At 38.2% G+C, this 21,725-nt stretch overlaps 2 protein-coding genes across 3 annotated transcripts in view; one reads left to right on the top strand and one right to left on the bottom strand.

The window, feature by feature from the left end:
* Positions 1-4,970, bottom strand: part of ANLN (anillin, actin binding protein) — a 54,735-nt gene extending 49,765 nt beyond the window's left edge. The window contains exon 1 of the mRNA XM_060156855.1: positions 4,827-4,970. Coding sequence (XP_060012838.1) covers positions 4,827-4,844 — 18 coding nt within the window. The 5' untranslated portion in view covers positions 4,845-4,970. The remainder of the gene's footprint in view (positions 1-4,826) is intronic.
* A 185-nt stretch (positions 4,971-5,155) lies between these two features.
* The window catches only part of MATCAP2 (microtubule associated tyrosine carboxypeptidase 2), a 90,097-nt gene continuing 73,527 nt past the window's right edge, over positions 5,156-21,725 (top strand). The window contains exon 1 of one of the 2 annotated variants that reach the window (XM_060156026.1): positions 5,156-5,210. The gene's annotated coding sequence lies outside the window, so the exon portion shown is untranslated. Of the gene's footprint in view, positions 5,211-10,384; positions 10,451-21,725 lie in introns of those variants that run through there. The other variant, XM_060156024.1, reaches the window with a different exon arrangement.

Genomic DNA, 21,725 nt, shown 5'->3' on the forward strand with positions numbered 1-21,725 from the left:
TGAATACTACTCTTTTCTAACCCCAATGTATGCTCCTAATTCGAATCAGTGTAGTATAACAAACACAAGACCCTGTAAAACAATTCACTCTCTTTCAAATGAACACAACCAAAGGGGGCATGCAGATTACTGGCTGGAGTTTACAGACTGCCCTGCAAACACAGATATAGCAGTTAGTGCAGACTAAGGAATTAAACTCCATCTGACCTTTTTAGTTGCTTAATTAAAACAGAATAATAATTTTTTTAATCCTTCTGAGTATGCAAAAGAAGCATGAGCTAAATTTGGAAGAAGGCACAACTCTCTACTTAGGAATGATTTCTCATTGAAAGAAGTAACACTAAACCTAAATGCTATGTCACTGAAAGAGTAATTTATGAGCCAAATGCCTTCCAAAACACAAGACCTTCACCCTTTAAATAAAAGTCTTCAACAAACTCAAAAGTGATAGTATTACACAAATTCATATATGTCTGATAATTTCCCCCACAATAAAATATATCACTCCCAAGATACAAAACTAGACTAACTATATTCATTCATGGACACGCCCACATTCCATTCTGGTCAGTTAGAATACTTATGAGTCTGTATATCTTCGGTTACTATGAATAATGGGTCACAGAAGAATGTGGTTTTGCCATTCAAACATACACAAGTGTTCTTTTGCTACATTAGATTCAAAAATTTCAAGATTAAAACATATTAAAGTAGATAAGCAAAAAAGTTCCCTAATCTGTAAAATAAAACTAATAAGCACCAAAGATTATTAATGTAAAGAAATGATGTATCTAAAATACATAAACTCAACAGCTCAATAAATGTAAGTCACCCTTCCTTATAAAAGTGTAACAGGAATTTAAGGGATCTTTTATTTATAAGGTACATTCCTTCAAATATCACACCTCCTTCTTCAAATAACAGAGGCATTAAAAAAATAATAAAACACTGCAATTACTAACATAATCAGGAAGGTATTCCACATGGATGAATCTAAGATAACTGAAGCATATAGTCCTAAAGCAATTTCTGCCCCATATCCCTCAAACTATTTCTGACAGAAATTTTTTCTAGGAGATACTACTGATTTTCTTGCCTTCTTAAACAACGTAGACTCAATAACAATTAACTTATTATTTTCAAAATGCTGTAGCAGCATTCTTTCCCAGGTCATCACAGAGATTTCGCTTAGTTCTGGAAAATTAGACAAACTCTATCCAAAACAGCGATAGCATGTATATCTATTTATATCACAAGAAAAGATGCTTTATGTATTTTAATTGTAGCTTTTTCTCTTTTAAGGTTCCTACATAGAAAGCTCTCACTTGGCACACCTAGCTCTGGGTTTCTCTGTGCTAGTCTTGGAGTGGGATGACCATCACTAGTGAGCAGGTCTTCACACCAAGAGGCTAATACTGACATCATGAGTAGTAAGTTGATGGTTTTAAATCCACCTAACAAAAATTACAACAATCACTAATGCTTATACAGGACTTAATATAAAGTACTTTCAGTGTCTGCACACACTAACTCATTTCATCTTCAAAATATGATTTGGTAAAATTCTGTTTTTACTACTGTTTTACAGATGAAGAAACTCAGATGAAGAAACTCAAGCCATAGGTCACACAGTTAAGAAGTGTCAAGGCAGGGACTTCCCTGGTGGCGCAGTGGTCAAGAATTCATCTGCCAATGCAGGGGACATGGGTTCGAGCCCTGGTCTAGGAAGATCTCACATGCCGCAGAGCAACTAAGCCCACGAACCACAACTACTGAGCCCGCGAGCCACAACTACTAAGCTGATGTGCCTAGAGCCTGTGCTCCGCAACCACCACTGGCTGCAACTAGAGAAAGCCAGCGCACAGCAAGAAAAGACCCAATGTGGACAAAAATTAAAAAAAAAAACAAAAAACAGTGGCAAGCCAAGATTCAGAACCAGGCTCCGGAGTCTGGACTCTTAACTACTTTGCTATAAACTATCTTTTGACTAAATCCGATTGCTCTTTTAAAGAACTAATCATCAGCAAAACTAACCAAATGCATACAATCAACAGAACTTTTTTAACACTATCTGCTGATCATAATAATAAACGTGTGCCTTAACTGTTTGTTCATCCATAAATCAAGATGGATTCTTTATCTCCAGTTGGTCCATGAAGAACATTAGGAAGACATGGTCCTGTGGACCCTGTCTAGATGCTGATTCAAACAAACTGCAAAAACATGGGACACTTAAGGAAACCTGAACACTTACAATGTTTGATGATATTAAGGAACTGCTGTTGATTTTTTAGGTGTGATAGTAGCATTATGATTTTTTTTAAGTCTTTAGTGTTCAGTGATAAATACTTAAGTGCTTACATATAAAATTATATGATCTCTAGAATTTGCTTCCAAATAATTCAGAGGGAGGGATTAGAAGGGGATACAGTAAAACAATACGGCCATGTGTTGCTGGGTGGTGGATGCATTATATTTGAAATTTTCTACAATAGAGAAAACAATATTGCTAAAATGTCCTAACAGTTACTGTTGTATATAATTATTTGCCTGTAAAATGATTTGCACTGAATGGCTCTCTTCCGTATCAATTTGGCAGAACATTATTGGATGTGCTTGATGTTAGGGAAACATCTCTCTGAATAGGAAACAACAGTCCTACTTCAAGAAGCTTACATTCTAACAGAAAACATGTTCAACGGGTAAATAAATGCAAGTGAGAAGGGTACTGTGAAAGGTGATCTCCCCTCTGAAGATGGGGAATCAAACTGTGAGCTGCAGGTTGAAACAGAGTTTGCCAGGCAGAAGAGGCAGGGAGAGGAAGAGTGTACCAGACAGCACTAGTGACAGCAGGGAGGAGAGAACCACTGCACAACAGCCTTGTCTGAGGAAACAAGAGTTTAGGATAGTTGTAGCCTTTCTCAACTAGAGTTACCAAGAGAATTAATCCCTAACGCCCTGGCATTAATGTAATTAATTAACATCTCTCCTATGCCTGTAGGGTGGTCTGGTTAAGAATCACCCTTGGGAAAACTGAGGAAACAGTTCTCTCAAATAATTTTCCCTGTTCTATGGTTCTGATAAGGAACTCTGGGTGAGAAAGTCAGTTTAACTGACTTCCAATTTTTTTTTCAGACAAGGAACTGTACCAGTTAGTTTCACTGTGCAAAAATGTTATGAATGCTATAATTAAGCACCTAATCTTTGGAACCAATTCAAATTGTTCACTCATTACCAGTTAAGGAAAAGATGTCAAAGCTGTTTATTCCAACTGCAACCGATCTAATTTTTCATAACATAAACCATACATATTTATGAGCACACTCTAAAATGAAGTTTCTTTTAAAGAAAAGTTTCTTTCAACTGAGATTTGTACTAGCTTCAGAATAATATTTTTAAGTAAAACAAAGTACAATTTTCAGCCAACCTTCAAAATGCTTTGTCCTGTCAGTTACCTAGGAGAATGAAAATATTCAGAACACATAGGGCTAATATTTTAAGGAATCCTATTCTAAGTTGGAACATGATGTATCCTTTTTAACTTCAATGTAAGTGAAAAATATGTAGTGCACGACCAGCTCTATTCTTTAAAGCTAATATAAAAATGTGTTCAGGATTTTTCTGTTAGAATATTTAAGGTTAACGAATTGATGTGTTTTCTCCCAGAGATGATTGAGAATTTGTAAACAAAAATAAACACTGTTGTGTTTGAACACAAGCAAACTCTAATTGTTGAAACTTTTAACATCTTAGGATTGTAAGTACATCTCAAAAAAAAAAAGTATTACCACTCTCCATTCAATTTTTCAATCTAGTGCAGAGACATTTTTAGGCTCACTTTGCAGCAACTGTTATTTTTTGAGTTGAAACTTGCACAACAACCTAAAAAATGAGGAACTGTCCTGGAAGAAAAGGAGTGGAAATTCCTGAGTGTGTCAAAGTACCTTGTCAACAAGAAGCCAAAGCTAGACAAATAATCGACACAATAACGATGTAATTAATCCATATTTAATTTCCAAAGAACAAAAGATGAGTGACGTATTGCTGTAATGGTATGCTCCATAAACACACCCAAAAAGGTTTATTTCTTTACTATTTTTTTTAAATCGTCGGCTATTAATTTTGGTTTGTACGTATTCGGCTAACACTGTTTCCTTTCAATTTGTATCAATCTCAGGTATGAATCTTCTTTGCTAGTTAGCTGAAAAATAGAATCTGAAGGAACTATTGACTTTATAAGAACGGATGCAATGGTTTCAGGCGCCGGCTTATTTTAACGTTTTGCTGTCATTTCGTTCACAGCATCCTTAAATGCACGGCTCCTCTGCGGGCCACAGGAACCCTGCAAATCACATTCCATTCCATTTCCGGGCGGCGGCTGCACACACAGCACTGAGTCACTCGGACACCCGACTCCACCTTGCAAGTTAACCCGGCTTTTACTTCCAGCGGGATCTTTTGGTCAGGCCCCCACCTCACCCTCGCAAGGGACAGGGATCCACTCCAGAGGGGCATATAATAACCGGGGCTGACAGGAGGTTTTTTCACTACTGCTACTGAGAACAGACTCAAAGCTTCCCCACCCCACCCCGCCCCCAGAGCTTCATCTGCAGGAATAAGAACAAGAAAACCGCAGAACCGCAGCCGCAGAGCAGAGAGAACCGGCGGCCCCCTCCTGGTTTCCCCAGTCCGACACCCGCACGCACACTCTGCGCACGCGCGCGCACGCGCTCTCTGCCCGGTGGGTCCGGAGGGAGACAGAAGGTGGGAAGGGAGGGTGGGGGCCGAGAAGGGTCATGGCTGGCTCTGCCCGCAAGTTTTCTCACCTCGGTAAACGGGTCCATCGCCACGGGCTTCGCGTGTCGATTGCGAGACGACCGAAACGGTGGTTCAAATTCGGAAAAAGAAAAGAAGTGAGTGCCGGTTCAGTGTGTCACTTGGAGAAAACAAGAAGTCCGGGGCTGGGGAACTCTCCCAACCTACTCTCCTCTTCCCCACAGCCTCCAGTGTCACGCTCGGCCTTCAGCGGCGGTTCAAATTTGAATTTCAGCGCCGGGAGCTGCGCGCGTGCGCGCGGGGCGGGGCGGAGGGCAGGGCACGCCTCTCCCCGCACTGGCGCTGGATCACGTGGCCTTGACCGGGCTGGGAGGTTCCGAAGGGAAGCTTAGTCTTCTCAGTGATAGCCCACCCCTGGCGGCGGAGATGCGGAGGTAGGTGCTGCGCTCGGCCCTTCAACTGCCTCCCGGCTCGAAGCCCCACCCCAAACGCTCGCACACCCAAGCCTGTTTAAGCAGGTCCCTTCGCGCCTGTGCTTGGGCGTTTCCGCTTTCCTTCATTCCTAAATTTAGGATTAAGGGCCCTTCTGTTTGAAATCCCACTGGACCATAGACCTGACATAGCTTTCTGACCACCTGCCTAACCGCCCCTACTTCACTCCTAGGGGGACTCAGGCTTGGCCTTCTTGAGGGCCAAGAAGGACACTGGGGGCTAATGACCAGTTAGCCACCTTGGACACTGGCCTTTCTTATTGGGAAAATAAGGTTAACATTAACAGACTGTGTGTAAAGAGTTTATACATGAAACTCCTGTCGTCCTTTTAATTTTAATCCCATCAAACTGCATGCAGTGTTAGAGCTGAGAAGCTACCCACTTTAATCCTCCCTTTTACAGCTAAGAGAAGGGAGACCCTGAGACATTAAGTGACTGGCCCAGGAGAAATGAAAATCCCATTCTCAGCTCATAGCCTGCCTTCCACCGCTGAATCAAGCTGTATTTCATGATTATTCTCTGTAGATTACTGAGAATTGTAAAGTACGTTTTATAGTTACTGTATCAGATTCATTTCTTATTTAGTAAGTCTGTACTAGGGCTTGTTATAAAGACAACAAACAGGTTTGGACTTCTTCATCTGTAACAGAGTAGATTGCTGAGTGAATGCCCAACGGCTGAACAGGCCAAAACTATTTCTCCCAAGTAAGAAGTTTCGGTGTATTTAATAACGTTTCCATCTTAGCAGTCAGTAAACATTACAAAAAGTATTTCACTAATAATATCTCTAATTTGAATTTTGGTGCTATACGTTGTAATGGAAAGAATTCTGAGTGTGGGATAAGAAGAAATTCCTTGAGGTCTTGGCTCCACCAAGACCATGTGACCTTAGGCTTTAGGCAAATCATTTAACTCAGTATTTCTTAGACCTTTCTGGGGAGTCATAGACTCCTTTGAAAGTACAATTAAAGCTGAAAAATGCCCACTCAATCACAAAATGTTTAAGATATGATTCCATGAAGTTTGTGGTCACCAGATTAGCCTCTTTGGATGTTAGTTTACTCATCGGTAAAACAGAAATAATCAGCTGCCCTGCCAGTCCTCAGAGTTGTTAGGAGGATCAGGTGAAAAATTAAAAGAGATCCAAAAGTATTCTGTAATAAGTAATAAGCCCCTATCCAAGTGTTTGCTGTATCGAATTATTAATATTTAACTCAAAATATGCTACTTATGAACCAAAGAGAAAAGCCACTTGAATTTTTTTCCAGTGCCGGACCAGAAAGTGGTGGGTGTATTGAGGAGTGCGGGTTCAGGAGGAAGTTTACGCGACATTGGAAAATGAGTCAATAGAAATTTATGAAGCCTTTAGCCTTCCGGCTTTGGCCTCTGTGAGCCTTAGATTCTTTATGACCAGATCCTAGTCAAGACTAAAAGAGATAAATACAGTAATTCACTCAATATAACTACCCAAAACATTTAGTTTATCTTTCTTCACAATCCCCCTGTCTTTACCCTGATGATGATAATAGCAAACCACCACACAATAGCTGAAGTTCGTTAAACACCTACCATGTGCCCGAAGCTGTGCTAGAGACTCAAGTGTACTCTCAGAATACTGCAACTGTCTGCTAACGGTTCTCCCTATTTCCCTTCTTACCCTCTGATAGTTCACGCTTCACTTTATAAGCTAGAATTACTTTTCTCCTCTTGAAAATTGTGTTATAAAATATTTCCACTTTACCAAAAATTAATGAATGGAACAGATAACTGTGTACCCACCACCTAGCTTAAAAAATATGTAATTTTATAATTGAAGTCTCCTGTGTATTCCTCCTTAATCCCATTCCCCAAGGGTAAAACTATCCTGATTTTCATGTTTATCGTTCCCATGAAATGTATGTACTTTTATTACATCTACATATATATCCATATCAATATATAGTGTTTTACATAAATTTTATTTTTACTGTAAGTAAAACTTTTGCAGTTGGTTTCTTTTCTGAATATTCTCTTTATGAGATTCATCCTCACTAACAGGTATAGCTGCATTTTATTCATTCTCACTGCTGTATTCTATTGTATTAATATACTTGTAATTTATGTATCCATTATCCTGTTAATGGACATTTAGCTCATTTCCAGTTTTTCATTCCAAAGACCCCATGATGCCATGAATATTTTTATGTCTCCTTATACATACATGCAAAACTTTCTGTAGAATAATATACCTAGCAATTAGAGGATCATTTCAATAAATATATTTCAATATTATTGCCAGATATTAAAAATAAATTGCTCTTCAAAACGATTGTAACAATTTGTATTCCAGTCAGCTTTAAATGAGCATGCCTGCTACTCTAGTGCCTCCCTAGTACTTGGATACTTTTTAGATTCTGTCATTCTTGTTTGTATGCATTTATCCTATTACTAATGGAAGTGAACATTATTTCATGTGTTTATTGGCCTTTAAGTTTTCCTTTTCTGTGAATTTCAAATTCACATCCTTTGCCCATTTTTCTGTGTGGTTGCTTTTTCTTATTGATTTGTAGGCTTTTGTTGTTTGTTTACTATTTTCCGGGAAAATAACTCTTTTTGGTTTTTTGGCTGGCAAATATCTTTTCCTAGTTTATGGTTTGTCTTTTCACTTTAGGATGTCTTGGGTGTACAGAAATGTTTCCTATTAATATAATTAAATATATGTATATTTTCCAGTAGGGTTTGTGCTTTTTATTTCTCAAGAAATCCTTCCCTTTCCCTATCCTGAGGTTGTAAATATATTCTCTCATATTTTCTTCTAAAAAGCATGTGTTTTTCATGGTTTTGTCTTTAAATTATCTGGATTGATCTTGTTTTTTGTTTGGATAACCAGATGTCTTAGCAGCAGTTATTTAATTGTCCATCCTTTCCCCACTGACGTTAATGCCACTTTTGTCATGTACCAACTTCTCCTGTATATGTAGGTCTATTTAGGAGCTCTTTATTCTGTTCTACTGTTCTACTGTTTATACTGTTCTTTATTCTGTTCTACTGGTTTATTTGTCTATTCCTCACCCAATATCGAACTGTTTTCATAATGTGTTGATATCTGATAGGGCAAATTAAAAATTGACATGGTTAATTTTGTCCCCTTATTCTTCCATATAAATTTTGGGGTCAGATTGTCAAGGGCCACAAAGGAAAGAAAAATCCTCTTGAGATTTGTAATTGGAATCGTACTGATTTTATCAAATAATTTGGAGGAAAATGACATCTTTGTGATATCAAGCCTTTCCATTCCTGAACATGGATATATCTTCATTAATTTAAGCCTTCTTTAATATCGTCCAAAAATGTTTATAATGTACTTCCATAAAGATCTTTAAACTCTTTAATTTGTTCCTATGTATCTTTTTTGTTGTTATTGCTTTTATAAATGTTATCTTTTAAATTATATTTTAAAACTGTTATTGATATATAGGAACATGATTATTACAAACCTATTGAGCAATCTTATTAGTTTTAACAATTTATTCATAGAGTGGGAGCTTTTTAAAATGTAAATTTTTTGGTGTCAATTTCTTGTTTTGAGCCAGTTTATGTCTTCTGTTGCAATTAGAATAATATCCAAATTCTTTATCATACCTACAGGGCCCTACATGACCTGAACCTTGCTTGCCTCTCCTAGTATCCTAATATTCTCCAGATATTACAGTACTCTCCCTTCTTTTTCCCACTAGTCTCCAGCCTCATAGGACTTTTTTCTAGTCATAAAAATAGGCCAAATTTCTTCCTGCCTCAAGAACTTTCCATGCCCTGGATGTTCGTAGATCTACCCATGGCTGGCTGCTCATTAATTGGGTCTAAGCTCAAATGTGCTATCTCCTCAAGAAGACTTGTTTGATCAGGTGGCCACACCCCTCCTCTCTCCCCCCCAAGTCATGTTCTATCCCATTACTCTGTTATATTTTCTTCATTGCATTTACCACTTAACATGGGATTATTTTAGATATGTGTTTAAGTTTATCATCTACTTCTTCTACTAGACTGTAAGCGATGGAATGGCAGGGACTTGTCTTGTTGGTAATTGTAACCTAGCAGCTTCAGGGCACACGAGTTCAGTAGATATTTGTTGAATGAATGAATGTAAGATAACTATTATTCCTTTTTTATAGATGAAGAAACTGAGGTGCAAAGAGGCTAAGTGATTGCTCTTAGTCCATCTCCTATAATTTGAACCAGATCTGCCTGACTTCAAATCCTGTTTATGATCTTGACATTTCAGTTAATTTATTTATTTTGATCACCAAAGACACAATAATGATGTAAATGTGCTCTTGAGCTATATCTAAAGTGCTGAATACATAGCAACCATGTTTTTCTCTTAAAATTGTTTTAAAAAAAATTTAACTACTAAGTTAGGAAGGAAAATAAATATATTATATTCACATGATTATTACCATTTAGTTATACAGTTTGGCCTAACGATGATAGTATTCTGAAAGTCATCAAAAGTGTCTTCTCTAGTTATTCAAATAAAAACCACAATTTCTCAGGTTATTTAGGTAAAGACCACAGCTTATTATATTAATTTAAGAATAGAATCAAGGCTATGTACTCTAGAGCCCACGAGCCACAACTACTGAGCCTGTGAGCCACAACTACTGAAGCCCATGTGCCTAGAGCCCATGCTGTGCAACATGAGAAGCCACCGCAATGAGAAGCCCGCTCACTGCAATGAAGAGTAGCCCCCGCTCACCGCAACTAGAGAAAGCCTGCGCAGCAACAAAGACCCAACACAGCCAAAAATAAATTATTTATTTTATTTATTTATTTATTTATTAAAAAAAAGAATAGAATCAAGGCTCTGAAGAAGAGATAACTAGAGATTAAAGGTAGCCCTAGTAAATGAATATTTGCTCCTTCTAAGATCCTTTTCAACAAAGGAAATAGTAATCATGTTTTCACAGATAAAATTGATGGAAGGCTGAAAAACACAAAAAGTCAAAAACATTTACTTCAATAAGGACACTCCATATGTTATGTATGTGCAGTTACTTTTTCAAAGTATATTCACACACATTCTCATTTCATTCACAAAATAAAACAATGACCTAAATATTCTTATTTTTACAGGAATCAAAAAGGCCAAGATCTAACCATAAGGCAGTGGCAAGAAGGATTAAGGTCAAGTTCTCTACTTCAGGTTATCTGGCTGAAGGGCCACTTCTTTTACACATTCATTATAATGAAGAAATAAGAACTATCAAAAGATGTTATATACGTGTTACTAAAGGGCTATTTTATTTGTTACAATATCTCCTATTAATGGTCACTAGCATCACATTATAAGGGTTTTAAACAGTTTTAGTGGTCTTTAGCATCAGATTCTTTTCTTTTCTAAGTTAATCAATGAAAGTGTTTCATATTCCAAAGTGAGGAAAAATAGATAGTGTGTGTGCTTTCTAACATATTGTATTGTTTCCAAAAACCCATGCAACTACAGTCATATTTCCTTTATTCAATAGAGTATTCTCAAAATCTATACAGCTCTAATCTCCTTTTTACTTTCTCAAGTGGTTAATACGGTATTAAGGGAATTCATATTTAAAGGACTATGGTAAATCCTTTCATAAAGACGAAGAATTGTTTTATGTACTTATTGCACTATAATTTACATATGCTATCTTTACTTTTCCATAGCAAGATTTCTCAAAGCTATATTCACAGAACCTATTTTTAAATTTTTTAGCAATCCCATATAAAAGAAAAGTAGCTCTTAAATATTAAAAAATAGCAGAAGTCAGTGTTTCTTAAACATCAAAATCTCTTTATTGAACATCAAAAATAAATTCTTCTCCTTTTATTTTTTGGCCATGCGGCATGTGGGATCTTAGTTCCCCAACCAGGGGCCGGACCAGGGACCGAACCCGTGCCCCCTGCAGTGGAAAGGAAGAATCTTAACCACCGGACTACCGGGGAAGTCCCAAAATCTTCCCCTTAAGTTTGAAACAAGAAGGTTCATTGTACTCCACTGACATCTGTCATGAACTTCTTTATCTTTCAAACACTTCAAAAATTTCTCTTCTCATACTCTTTCCAGACCTTGGTTTTTCCCCTGGCGCATTAGCCCTTCTAAATGTTGGCGTTCATGACATCTGCTTTCACTCTCTGCCCTGCTTCTCACAGCCTGACACCATACGCATTCGTCAGCACCATTCATGCCTGGCGGGTACTAAGCCCTCAAGAAATGTTTCCTGATGAATTCTCAGTGACCACAGCCTCCTACGCTCTGACCTCACCATTCCACAAACTTCCAACTCTACTGACCTCCTCCTCTCTTCTGCTTGTCCACCACATATATGGCCACACTTGGACGCTAAACACAACCAGGAAGTGCTCCATCTCCAAGATTTCAAATCCCCAAACTGGCTTCTGATTGTAATCTAAAATCCTTATCTTTTCTCTACTGCTGCTCTCGCCTACTTAACCTGCAAGTCCCCTCTAACCCTAACCTTCAGTTTATTCTCCTTTCCCAACTTTTGGTCAAATTTAAAATGTCACAGTTCATTTGTAGCCATGCCTATGTATTAGCCCTGACTTCCCACCCTGCCCTTTTCTATGAGGCCACATGCTAAGTAGTTCATCTATTCTTAAAAGGTGGCCAAGCAAGTTTAAAAAAAAAGGTAGGAGCTGGCAGGGATCACCTAATTCAGCCCCCTAAAATAGCAGATGAGGAACCAAGAAGATTGTGACTAGTCAGAGATTTCCAGAACCTGTCATTGGCCCTTCCCAGGTCTCTTCCCCAAACACTGCCCAATTTTGATCTTTTCCTGGGCTAGCAATAAGCAGTACAATGCTCATGAGGCTAGGCAGCTACACCAAGATGCAGCTCCCAGTCAGCCTTGTGATCGGGGGCTAAACAACCAAAACCCATACAACCATTCTGTTTTTCATTTCCAGTACAGTACTCAATAAATTACATGAGATATTCATCATTTTATAATAAAATAGGCTTTGTGTTCATTTTGCCCAACTGTAGCCTAATGTAATTGTTCTGAGTATGTTTAAGCTAGGCTAGGCTAAGCTATAATGTTTGGTAGGTTAGGTGCATTTAAATGCGTTTTTGACTTAGGATGGGTTTATCGGGACATAACCCAATCATAAGTTGAAGAAGATCTCTGTGTGTGTGTGTGTGTGTGTGTGTGCGTGTGTGTGTGTGTGTGTGTGTGTGTGTGTGTGTGTGTGTGTGTGTGTGTAACTTTGTTGGCTTCTTTTCCTCTGCCCCACAACTAAGTAACTAAGAACTTTAAATTCTACCCTGGGTGCTCTTGTCTACCTACACACACACCCCCAGATGATCTCATCAGTTCCATTGACTTAAAATACCATCTGTATAGGGCTTCCCTGGTGGCGCAGTGGTTGAGAGTCCGCCTGCCGAGGTAGGGGACGCGGGTTCGTGCCCCGGTCTGGGAAGATCCCATATGCCGCGGAGCAGCTGGGCCCGTGAGCCATGGCTACTGAGCCTGCGCGTCCGGAGCCTGTGCTCCGCAACGGGAGAGGCCACAACGGTGAGAGGCCCGTGTACCGCAAAAAAATAAAAAAAATACCATCTGTATAGTGAAGGTTCCCAAATTTATTTCTTTGGCGTGATCTCTTCCTTGAACTCAGAACACTAATATCCAACCACCTATGTGAAATCTTGACTTGGACTTTTAACTGGTGTATTAAACTTAACAAATCCAAAATGGAATTTCCCCACTAAACCTATTCTTTCCCCAATCTTCTCCATTTCCATAAATGGCACCACTGTCTACCCAGTTGCTCAGGCCAAAAACCTAGGGGTCATATTCAGTTCTTTCTTCTTTTCCTCCTACTCTATCCACATACCCAACCTACCATCATCTCTGCCTCCAAATATATCTTTTACTTCTCTCCCTCTCTGCAGCTTCCATTCCACTTTAAGCCATCATCACCCTCACTGGACCTACTGCAAGAGTCTCCTGTCTGGTTTCCCTGCTTCCACTCTCATCCTCTTATCCATCGTTCTCAGAGCAGTCAATGCGATCTTTAAAAAAAAAAAAGCCATATTATGTCACTGCCCTGTTTTAGTGGCTTCTGATTTTACTTGGAAAAAAGTCCAAATTCCTTTCCTTAGCCCCTGCTACCTCTGAAATCTTTTCACTTTCCCCCAGCTCACTGGACTCCAACCGTGCTGACCTTCACATAGCCCCAGGATCAGGACAAGATCATTCCCATCCCAGGGCTTTTTCCTTTGCAATTCCCTCTACTTTGAATGCTTGTCTCCCCCGCCCAACCCCGCCCCAAATTTCTCATGGCTGACTCTTTCTTATCCTTCAAGTCTCAAAAGTCACTTCCTCAAAGAGGCTTTTCCTGACCCCTCCGTACCCCAAGTCACCATGTCTAGTATACTTCTCTGATTTACTATACTTCATAGCACCTATTTGTATCTATTACATCATTTGTTTACTTGACTGTTATTTGTTTCTCCCACTATAAGTTCCAAGAGAACTGGGACTCTATCTGATTTACTCACCACAGCATCCCTGATGTATGCGCACAAGGACTGCCCGATATATGTATATCATATTTACATATGTGTGTATGCACTACCAGTAGTAACATAAATACTTAATAAACCTCTGTGGAAGGAGTAAATTAATGCACATCTTGATTTTTTCAAAATGTAATTAAGATAGGCAATATTTTTGATGTCTGATTAATAAAAAATATCCTTCCTCCCTCAGTCATTTACAATAAAACATCCTATCAAAAAAATATCACAGGGTTTCCCAGGATTTTTGTGCTGTCCTGACTATTTTCAATGAGGTGAAAGGCAGAGGCAGTTTCACAAAGCATTCTTTTATTTGGCTTCCACTTCATGTTTTTCATTCTCCTGAAAAAGACATACTGAAAACATTCCATTCTCTCAATACAGATATCCCAAAAGCATTCAAACTGCACTGAAAAAAATTTCTTAAAGCTACAGAAACCAACTTTCCCTGGCTTTTTTTTTCTTTCAGAGTCAAGGAACATTGTTTACAGCTGCCCTGAGGCTTCCTTTAATGCTTGTTAGAATCTGGGATGTTGCAACCAGTTTCTCTGTTCTTGTATAATGGCAAGCTGCAGATTAATTTTCCTCGATTCATAAATTTCCAATGACATAGAATGTTGTAAATTGTTTCCAAGAGAACAGGGAGGAAAGTGAAAAGTATTTTCTAGAAGACTCTCCTTCCCTTATGCTTTTTTTTTAATATATATATTTATTTATTTTATTTTTATTATTTATTTTCTTTATTTTTTTGGCTGCGTTGGGTCTTAGTTGCGGCATGCAGGCTCTTCGTTGCGGTGCACAGGCTTCTCTCTAGTTGTGGTGTGAGGGTTTTCTTTCTCTAGTCGTGGCACATGGGCTCAGTGGCTGTGGTGCGTGGGCTTAGTTGCCCTGCAGCATGTGGGATCTTGGTTCCCCAACCAGGGATTGAACCCGCGTCCCCTGCATTGGAAGGCGGATTCTTTACCACTGGACCACCAGGGAAGTCCCTTCCCTTATGCTTTTAAACTCTCATCTGAAATGTAAAAGTAAACAAATTATTTTAATGTTCTATTTTTTTTTTAGTTACTGAGATAACTTCTCCTTAAGAAATTAAACTTTTTCTCGAGCTTCCCTGGCGGCGCAGTGGTTGGGAGTCCGCCTGCCGATGCAGGGGACACGGGTTCGTGCCCCGGTCCGGGAGGATCCCACATGCCGAGGAGCAGCTGGGCCCATGGGCCATGGCCGCTGAGCCTGCGTGTCCGGAGACTGTGCTCCGTGACGGGAGGGGCCACAGCGGTGAGAAGCCCACATACCGCAAAAAAAAAACAAAAAAAACTTTTTCTCAGTTTCAAGCATAATGTATACTTAATCTCCTCTCAACAAAATGAACTTTTTCTATAGAAAGTGAAATATTATAGTTGTCTCTCCACCAGCACTAACAATGCTTATTAGCAACCTTCTCCAGTCTTCACCATTCCTCTTTCTTAGCCTTTACTACCCAGCTTAATGATCAAATGTGTTCTAAGCCTTTAAAAAGGAAGATGTTGATCTTTTTTCTTAAAAAAAAAAAAAAAATCCCATCCTCTCTTAACTACAGAGATGTTTTGACTGACTTCTTTTGTCCTGAAACTCCATTGACTGTGAGTAACTTGCCATGTATCAATAGTTTGTACATGGAATATACACATTAACATATGAGTTAATTAAACAAAATTTACTGAAAAAAATAAGAAAAATATAAGTTCTTTATCCATAATATAAAAATCACACCACAGATAAAAAAACCCAATATTTCTCTGAAAATATCTATTTTCCTATCATTTTTGTATCTAAAATTTAATGGAAATCATCATTAAGGAGAATCAGAAATTAAAATGATCCACAATACAGTGCTGGTAGTGAACATAAAAATACCATTAAAAAAGTGAAGTATAATGCTGCAGTAGGATAACTACAATAGCATTCTTGGCTATTTTTGGAAAACTTAAGTTTAGTAAAACTTTAAAAAGGGGGGACATGTATCCTTAGAGATAAACAAATTATTAAAAGCAGTTTTAATACTTCTTAACTTTATTTTGCAATCAGTGCTTTGAAAATGGAGTTTATATAGAAACAGGTATAAAGGAAAGTTTCTCAAAAAGATGGAATTGTTCATTGTTCTGGCAGATATGTAAAAACAATGCTGACTCAAAAGCAGCCAAGTGGACAGCTGCAGATGCCTTACCCAATGGAAATACTAAACAGGCGTAGCACGAATCAATAATTAACAAAGTAGATGCACAAAGCTTGATGAGGATGAATAATTGCATAGGCTGGAGTGGTAAAAGAAGCTTATAACAGTACTAGTTTTGTAAGAAATTAGATAAACTCCTTGTTTTCATGAATTTGTTAGCAAGAGTACTTCAGTGCCTAATAGTACACAAAGAATATCTTTTTTAAATTCTTTGAATTAATTGATATTCCCCTTTATATAGTATTTATCACTGAAGATGTTTATAAATCAAAATGATCCACAAGAAAATACTGGTAGGGTGAACATAAAAATAATTTTTAAAGTAAGCAATGAAATAATATTCTAGATGGGCTAACTACAGGAGCATCAAATTGTTTATTTTTAGAATTCTTAAGTTTAACGAAATGTTGAAGAGGGAGGTATACCTTTAGTGTACATCATTTTCTAACTTGTGTTATGTGTGTGTGTGTGTATACATATATATATATATCCCTCCATGCTTGTCAGTAAGTGTCTTGAGGATAGTTATTGTGTCTTTTATGTACTCTAAAAGCAGTAAGCCCTGTCTCTTGTATATATATAAATAGCTCTGAAATTAATAAAATAATACATCTTGGTTTCTTCAAAATATAATGAAAATGGACAATCTGATTACCCATGCTTTAGTAAAAACATTCAGAGTAAATTCTTTAGATGCTGAACATATAACTTGGAAACATCTTTTAGGAGTCCTTATTTTTTTGAGAATTACAGTTCTTAAACTGTAGTGACTTGAAAAATTAGAAATTTGCAGAGGTAACAGAGGTATTTATAGCAAACTTGGAAAGCAGTTTGCAGAGTTTAAGGTATATAAGGAAGTTAAGGAAGGTATGTAAGGAAGTTAGGTATATAAGTTTCATTTACATGCTTTTTCCTTAGGACATATGTTGCAAGAACAACTGCTCTTCTGAATGCAAAGTATTCATTGCTTATTACTATATCAAGTGTTTAACCTGAAGATGTGTTCCTTATCTACCTGCCCATTCTGTATCATTTCTATTTTTCTTTGAATTATCATTGAAAATGCATGCTTTCTATTATCTACTTATTCCTTAACTTACAAATAATTGAGTACATACTGTGTGCTAGACACTATTCTAGTTGCTCTAAGTATAGCAGTGAACAGTCAAAAATCACTGCACTTGTGGAAATTTTATTCTAGAGATGGAGACAGACAATAATCAAGATAAATCAGTAAGATTTCCTGTAGCACGATGTGGGAAGCTGCCTCCGCCAGAGACTTAGCATTAGGAGTGAGGGGGTAAAGGAGTTTGGGGGTGTGCAGAAAGAGAAAACGTGTGCACACACATCCTAGGAGCAGGAACATCTTCCCTAGCTTCGTGGGATTCTCCTCCCACCAGAGCAATGTGTAAAAGGAAATCTTGGGGCTTTGGTCTACCGAAATTGCTCATCTGGGTGATTCTTGAGCACCACCATCCAGAAGTGCTGGCGTCCGATGCATTTTCCTTTGCTTTGCAAAGAAGAGTCGTGAACTTCAAAACCCTCAGAGATGGATTATAAATCCTGCTTTGCAGGAAAGGAAAACCCTCCATCCTTGGCCACCGGCCACCCCTCTCCAGAGACCCTGCTATCGCCCAGGCACTCCGAGCCAGAAGGGGACACTTTGGGAATGACCATGCTCCACGGAGGGACAGAGCCAGCCCCCAGCTTCTCTACACAGAGCCTCGTCCACTAAAGCTCCAAAAATCAAAAACTGTAATTGCCAGAAGAATCATTAAAAACAAAACAAAACAAAAAAATAGTCCAGCCACTAACCTCATATGCAAATGAAATAAGCACTCTGGATCCTGCATTGTGAGCTCCTCTCCATACACTGATTACCTTTGAAGCCCATATTTTTTTTCATTGAACTTGCATCTCTTTAAGACACAAGATTAAAACAAAATACATGCTTTATTGGATTTTAAATGATCTTCCTTTTATTTATCCTTCATCTTTCTTATGTGGATATGCAAGCGAGAAGACCCGACTGGATATTCCCAACATGTTCACTCAATCTGTCTGTATAGAGGTTTGGCTTCTACAGAGCAAGCCGTGTGACTGATAGGGTCTTGGTGCTCCAGCTGGGTGTGAGGCCTGTGCCTCTGAGGTGGGAGAGCCGAGTTCAGGACACTGGTCCACCACAGACCTCCCGGCTACACGTAATATCAAAAGGTGAAACCTCTCCCAGAGATCTCCATTTCAATGCTAAGACCCAGCTCCACTCAATGACCAGCAAGCTGCAGTGCTGGACACCTTATGGCAAACAACTACCAAGACAGGAACACAACCCAGCCCATTAGCAGAGAGGCTGCCTAAAATCATAATAAGGTCACAGACACCCCCAAACACACCACCAGATGCAGTCCTGCCCACCAGAAAGACAAGATCTGGCCTCATCCACCAGAACACATACACCAGTCCCCTCCACCGGGAAGCCTACACAACCTACTGAACCAACTTTAGCCACTGGGGGCAGAAACTAAAAACAACAGGAACTACGAACCTGCAGCCTGCAAAAAGGAGAGGCCAAACACAGTAAGTTAAGCAAAATGAGAAGACAGAGAAACACACAGCAGATGAAGGAGCAAGGTAAAAACCCACCAGACCAAACAAATGAAGAGGAAATAGGCAGTGTACCTGAAAAAGAATTCAGAATAATGATAGTAAAGATGATCCAAAATCTTGGAAATAGAATGGAGAAAATACAAGAAACGTTTAACAAGGACCTAGAAGAGCTAAAGAGCAAACAAACAAGGATCATGAGAGATTACTACAAGCAACTACATGCCAATAAAATGGACAGCCTGGAAGAAATGGACAAATTCTTAGAAAAGCACAACCTTCCGAGACTGAACCAGGAGGAAATAGAAAATATAAACAGACCAATCACAAGCACTGAAATTGAGACTGTGATTAAAAATGAACAACACAATAAATGAAATTTAAAATTCTCTAGAAGGAATCAACAGCAGAATAACTGAGGCAGAAGAACAGATAAGTGACCTGGAAGATAAAATAGTGGAAACAACTACTGCAGAGAAGAATAAAGGAAAAAAAATGAAAAGAATTGAGGACAGTCTTAAGAGACCTCTAGAACAACATTAAATGCACCAACATTCAAATTATAGGGATCCCAGAAAAAGAAGACAAAAAGAAAGGGACTGAGAAAATATTTGAAGAGATTATAGTTGAAAACGTCCCTAATATGGGAAAGGAAATAGTCAATCAAGTCCAGAAAGTGCAGAGAGTCCCATACAGGATAAATCCAAGGAGACACACACCAAGACATATTAATCAAACTATCAAAAATTAAAAACAAAGAAAATATTAAAAGCAGCAAGGGAAAAACAACAAATAACATACAAGGCATTCCCCATAAGATTAACAGCTGATCTTTCAGCAGAAACTGCAAGCCAGAAGGGAGTGGCAGAACATATTTAAAGTGATGAAAGGGAAAAACCTACAACCAAGATTACCCAGCAAAGATGTCATTCAGATTCAACAGAGAAGTTAAAACCTTTACAGACAAGCAAAAGCTAAGAGAATTCAGCACCACCAAACCAGCTTTACAACAAATGCTAAAGGAACTTCTCTAGTCAGGAAACACAAGAGAAGGAAAAGACCTACAATAACAAACCCAAAACAATTAGGAAAATGGTAATAAGAATATACATATCGATAATTACCTTAAATGTAAATGGATTAAATGCTCCAACCAGAAGACATAGACTGGCTGAATGGACCCAAAAACAAGACCTGTATGTATGCTGTCCACAAGAGACCTAGGGACACATACAGACTGAAAGTGAGGGGATGGAAAAAGGTATTCCATGCAACTAGAAATCAAAAGAAAGCTGGAGTAGCAATTCTCCTATCAGACAAAATAGACTTTAAAATAAAGACTATTACAAGAGACAAAAAAGGACACTACATAATGATCAAGGGATCAATCCAAGAAGAAGACATAACAATTGTAAATATTTATGCACCCAACATAGGAGCACCTCAATACATAAGGCAAATGCTAACATCCATAAAAGGGGAAATCAACAGTAACACAAACATAGTAGGGGACCTTGACACCCCACTTTCACCAATGGACAGATCATCCAAAATGAAAATAAATAAGGAACCAAGCTTTAAATGATAACATTAAACAATATGCACTTAATTGATATTTATAGGACATTCCATCCAAAAACAACAGAATACAGTTTCTTCTCAAGTGTGCACGGAATATTCTCCAGGAGAGATCATATCTTGGGTCACAAATCAAGCCTTGGTAAATTTAAGACAATTGAAATTGAAATTGTATCAAGTATCTTTTCCGACCGCAGCTCTATAAGACTAGATATCAATTACAGGAAAAAATCTGTAAAAAATACAAACACATGGAGGCTAAACAATACACTACTTAATAACCAAGAGATCACTGAAGAAATAAAAGAGGAAATCAAAAAATACCTAGGAACAAATGACAATGAAAATATGACGACCTAAAACTGATGGGATGCAGCAAAAGCAGTTCTAAGAGGGAAGTTTATAACAATACAATCCTACCTCAAGAAACAAGAAACATCTCAAACAACCTAACCTTACACCTAAAGCAATTAGAGAAAGAAGTATAAAAAAAATCCCAAAGTTAGCAGAAGGAAAGAAATCATAAACATCAGATCAGAAATAAATGAAATAGAAACAAAGAAAACAATAGCAAAGATCAATAAAATTAAAAGCTGGTTCTTTGAGAAGATAAACAAAATTGGTAAACCATTAGCCAGGCTTATCAAGAAAAAAAGGGAGAAGACTCAAATCAATAGAATTAGAAATGAAAAAGAAGTAACAACTGACACTGCAGAAATACAGAGGATCATGAGAGTTTACTACAAGCAACTACATGCCAATAAAATGGACAACCCTGAAGAAATGGACAAATTCTTAGAAAAGCACAACCTTCCGAGACTGAACCAGGAAGAAATAGAAAATATGAACAGACCAATCACAAGCACTGAAATTGAGACTGTGATTAAAAATCTTCCAAAAAACAAAAGCCCAGGACCAGATGGCTTCACAGGCGAATTCTATGAAATATTTAGAGAAGAGCTAACACCTATCCTTCTCAAACTCTTCCAAAATATAGCAGAGGGAGGAACACTCCCAATCTCATTCTACGAGGCCACCACCACCCTGTTAACCAAAACCAGTCAAAGATGTCACAAAGAAAGAAAACTAAAGGCCAATATCACTGATAAACATAGATGCAAAAATCCTCAACAAAATACTAGCAAACAGAATCCAACAGCACATTAAAAGGATCATATACCACGATCAAGTGGGATTTATCCCAGGAATGCAAGGATTCTTCAATATACGCAAATTAATCAATGTGATACACCATATTAACAAATTGAAGGAGAAAAACCATATGATCATCTCAATAGATGCAGAAAAAGTTTTTGACAAAATTTAACACCTATTTATGATAAAAATCCTCCAGAAAGTAGGCATAGAGGGAACTTACTTCAACATAATAAAGGCCGTATATGACAAACCCACAGTCAACATCATTCTCAATGGTGAAAAACTGAAACCATTTTCTCCAAGATCAGGAACAAGACAAGGTTGTCCACTGTCATCACTATTTTTCAACATAGT

The sequence above is a fragment of the Lagenorhynchus albirostris genome, chromosome 8 (genome assembly GCF_949774975.1).
Source record: "Lagenorhynchus albirostris chromosome 8, mLagAlb1.1, whole genome shotgun sequence".
In the NCBI taxonomy this organism is placed as follows: Eukaryota; Metazoa; Chordata; class Mammalia; order Artiodactyla; family Delphinidae; genus Lagenorhynchus; species Lagenorhynchus albirostris.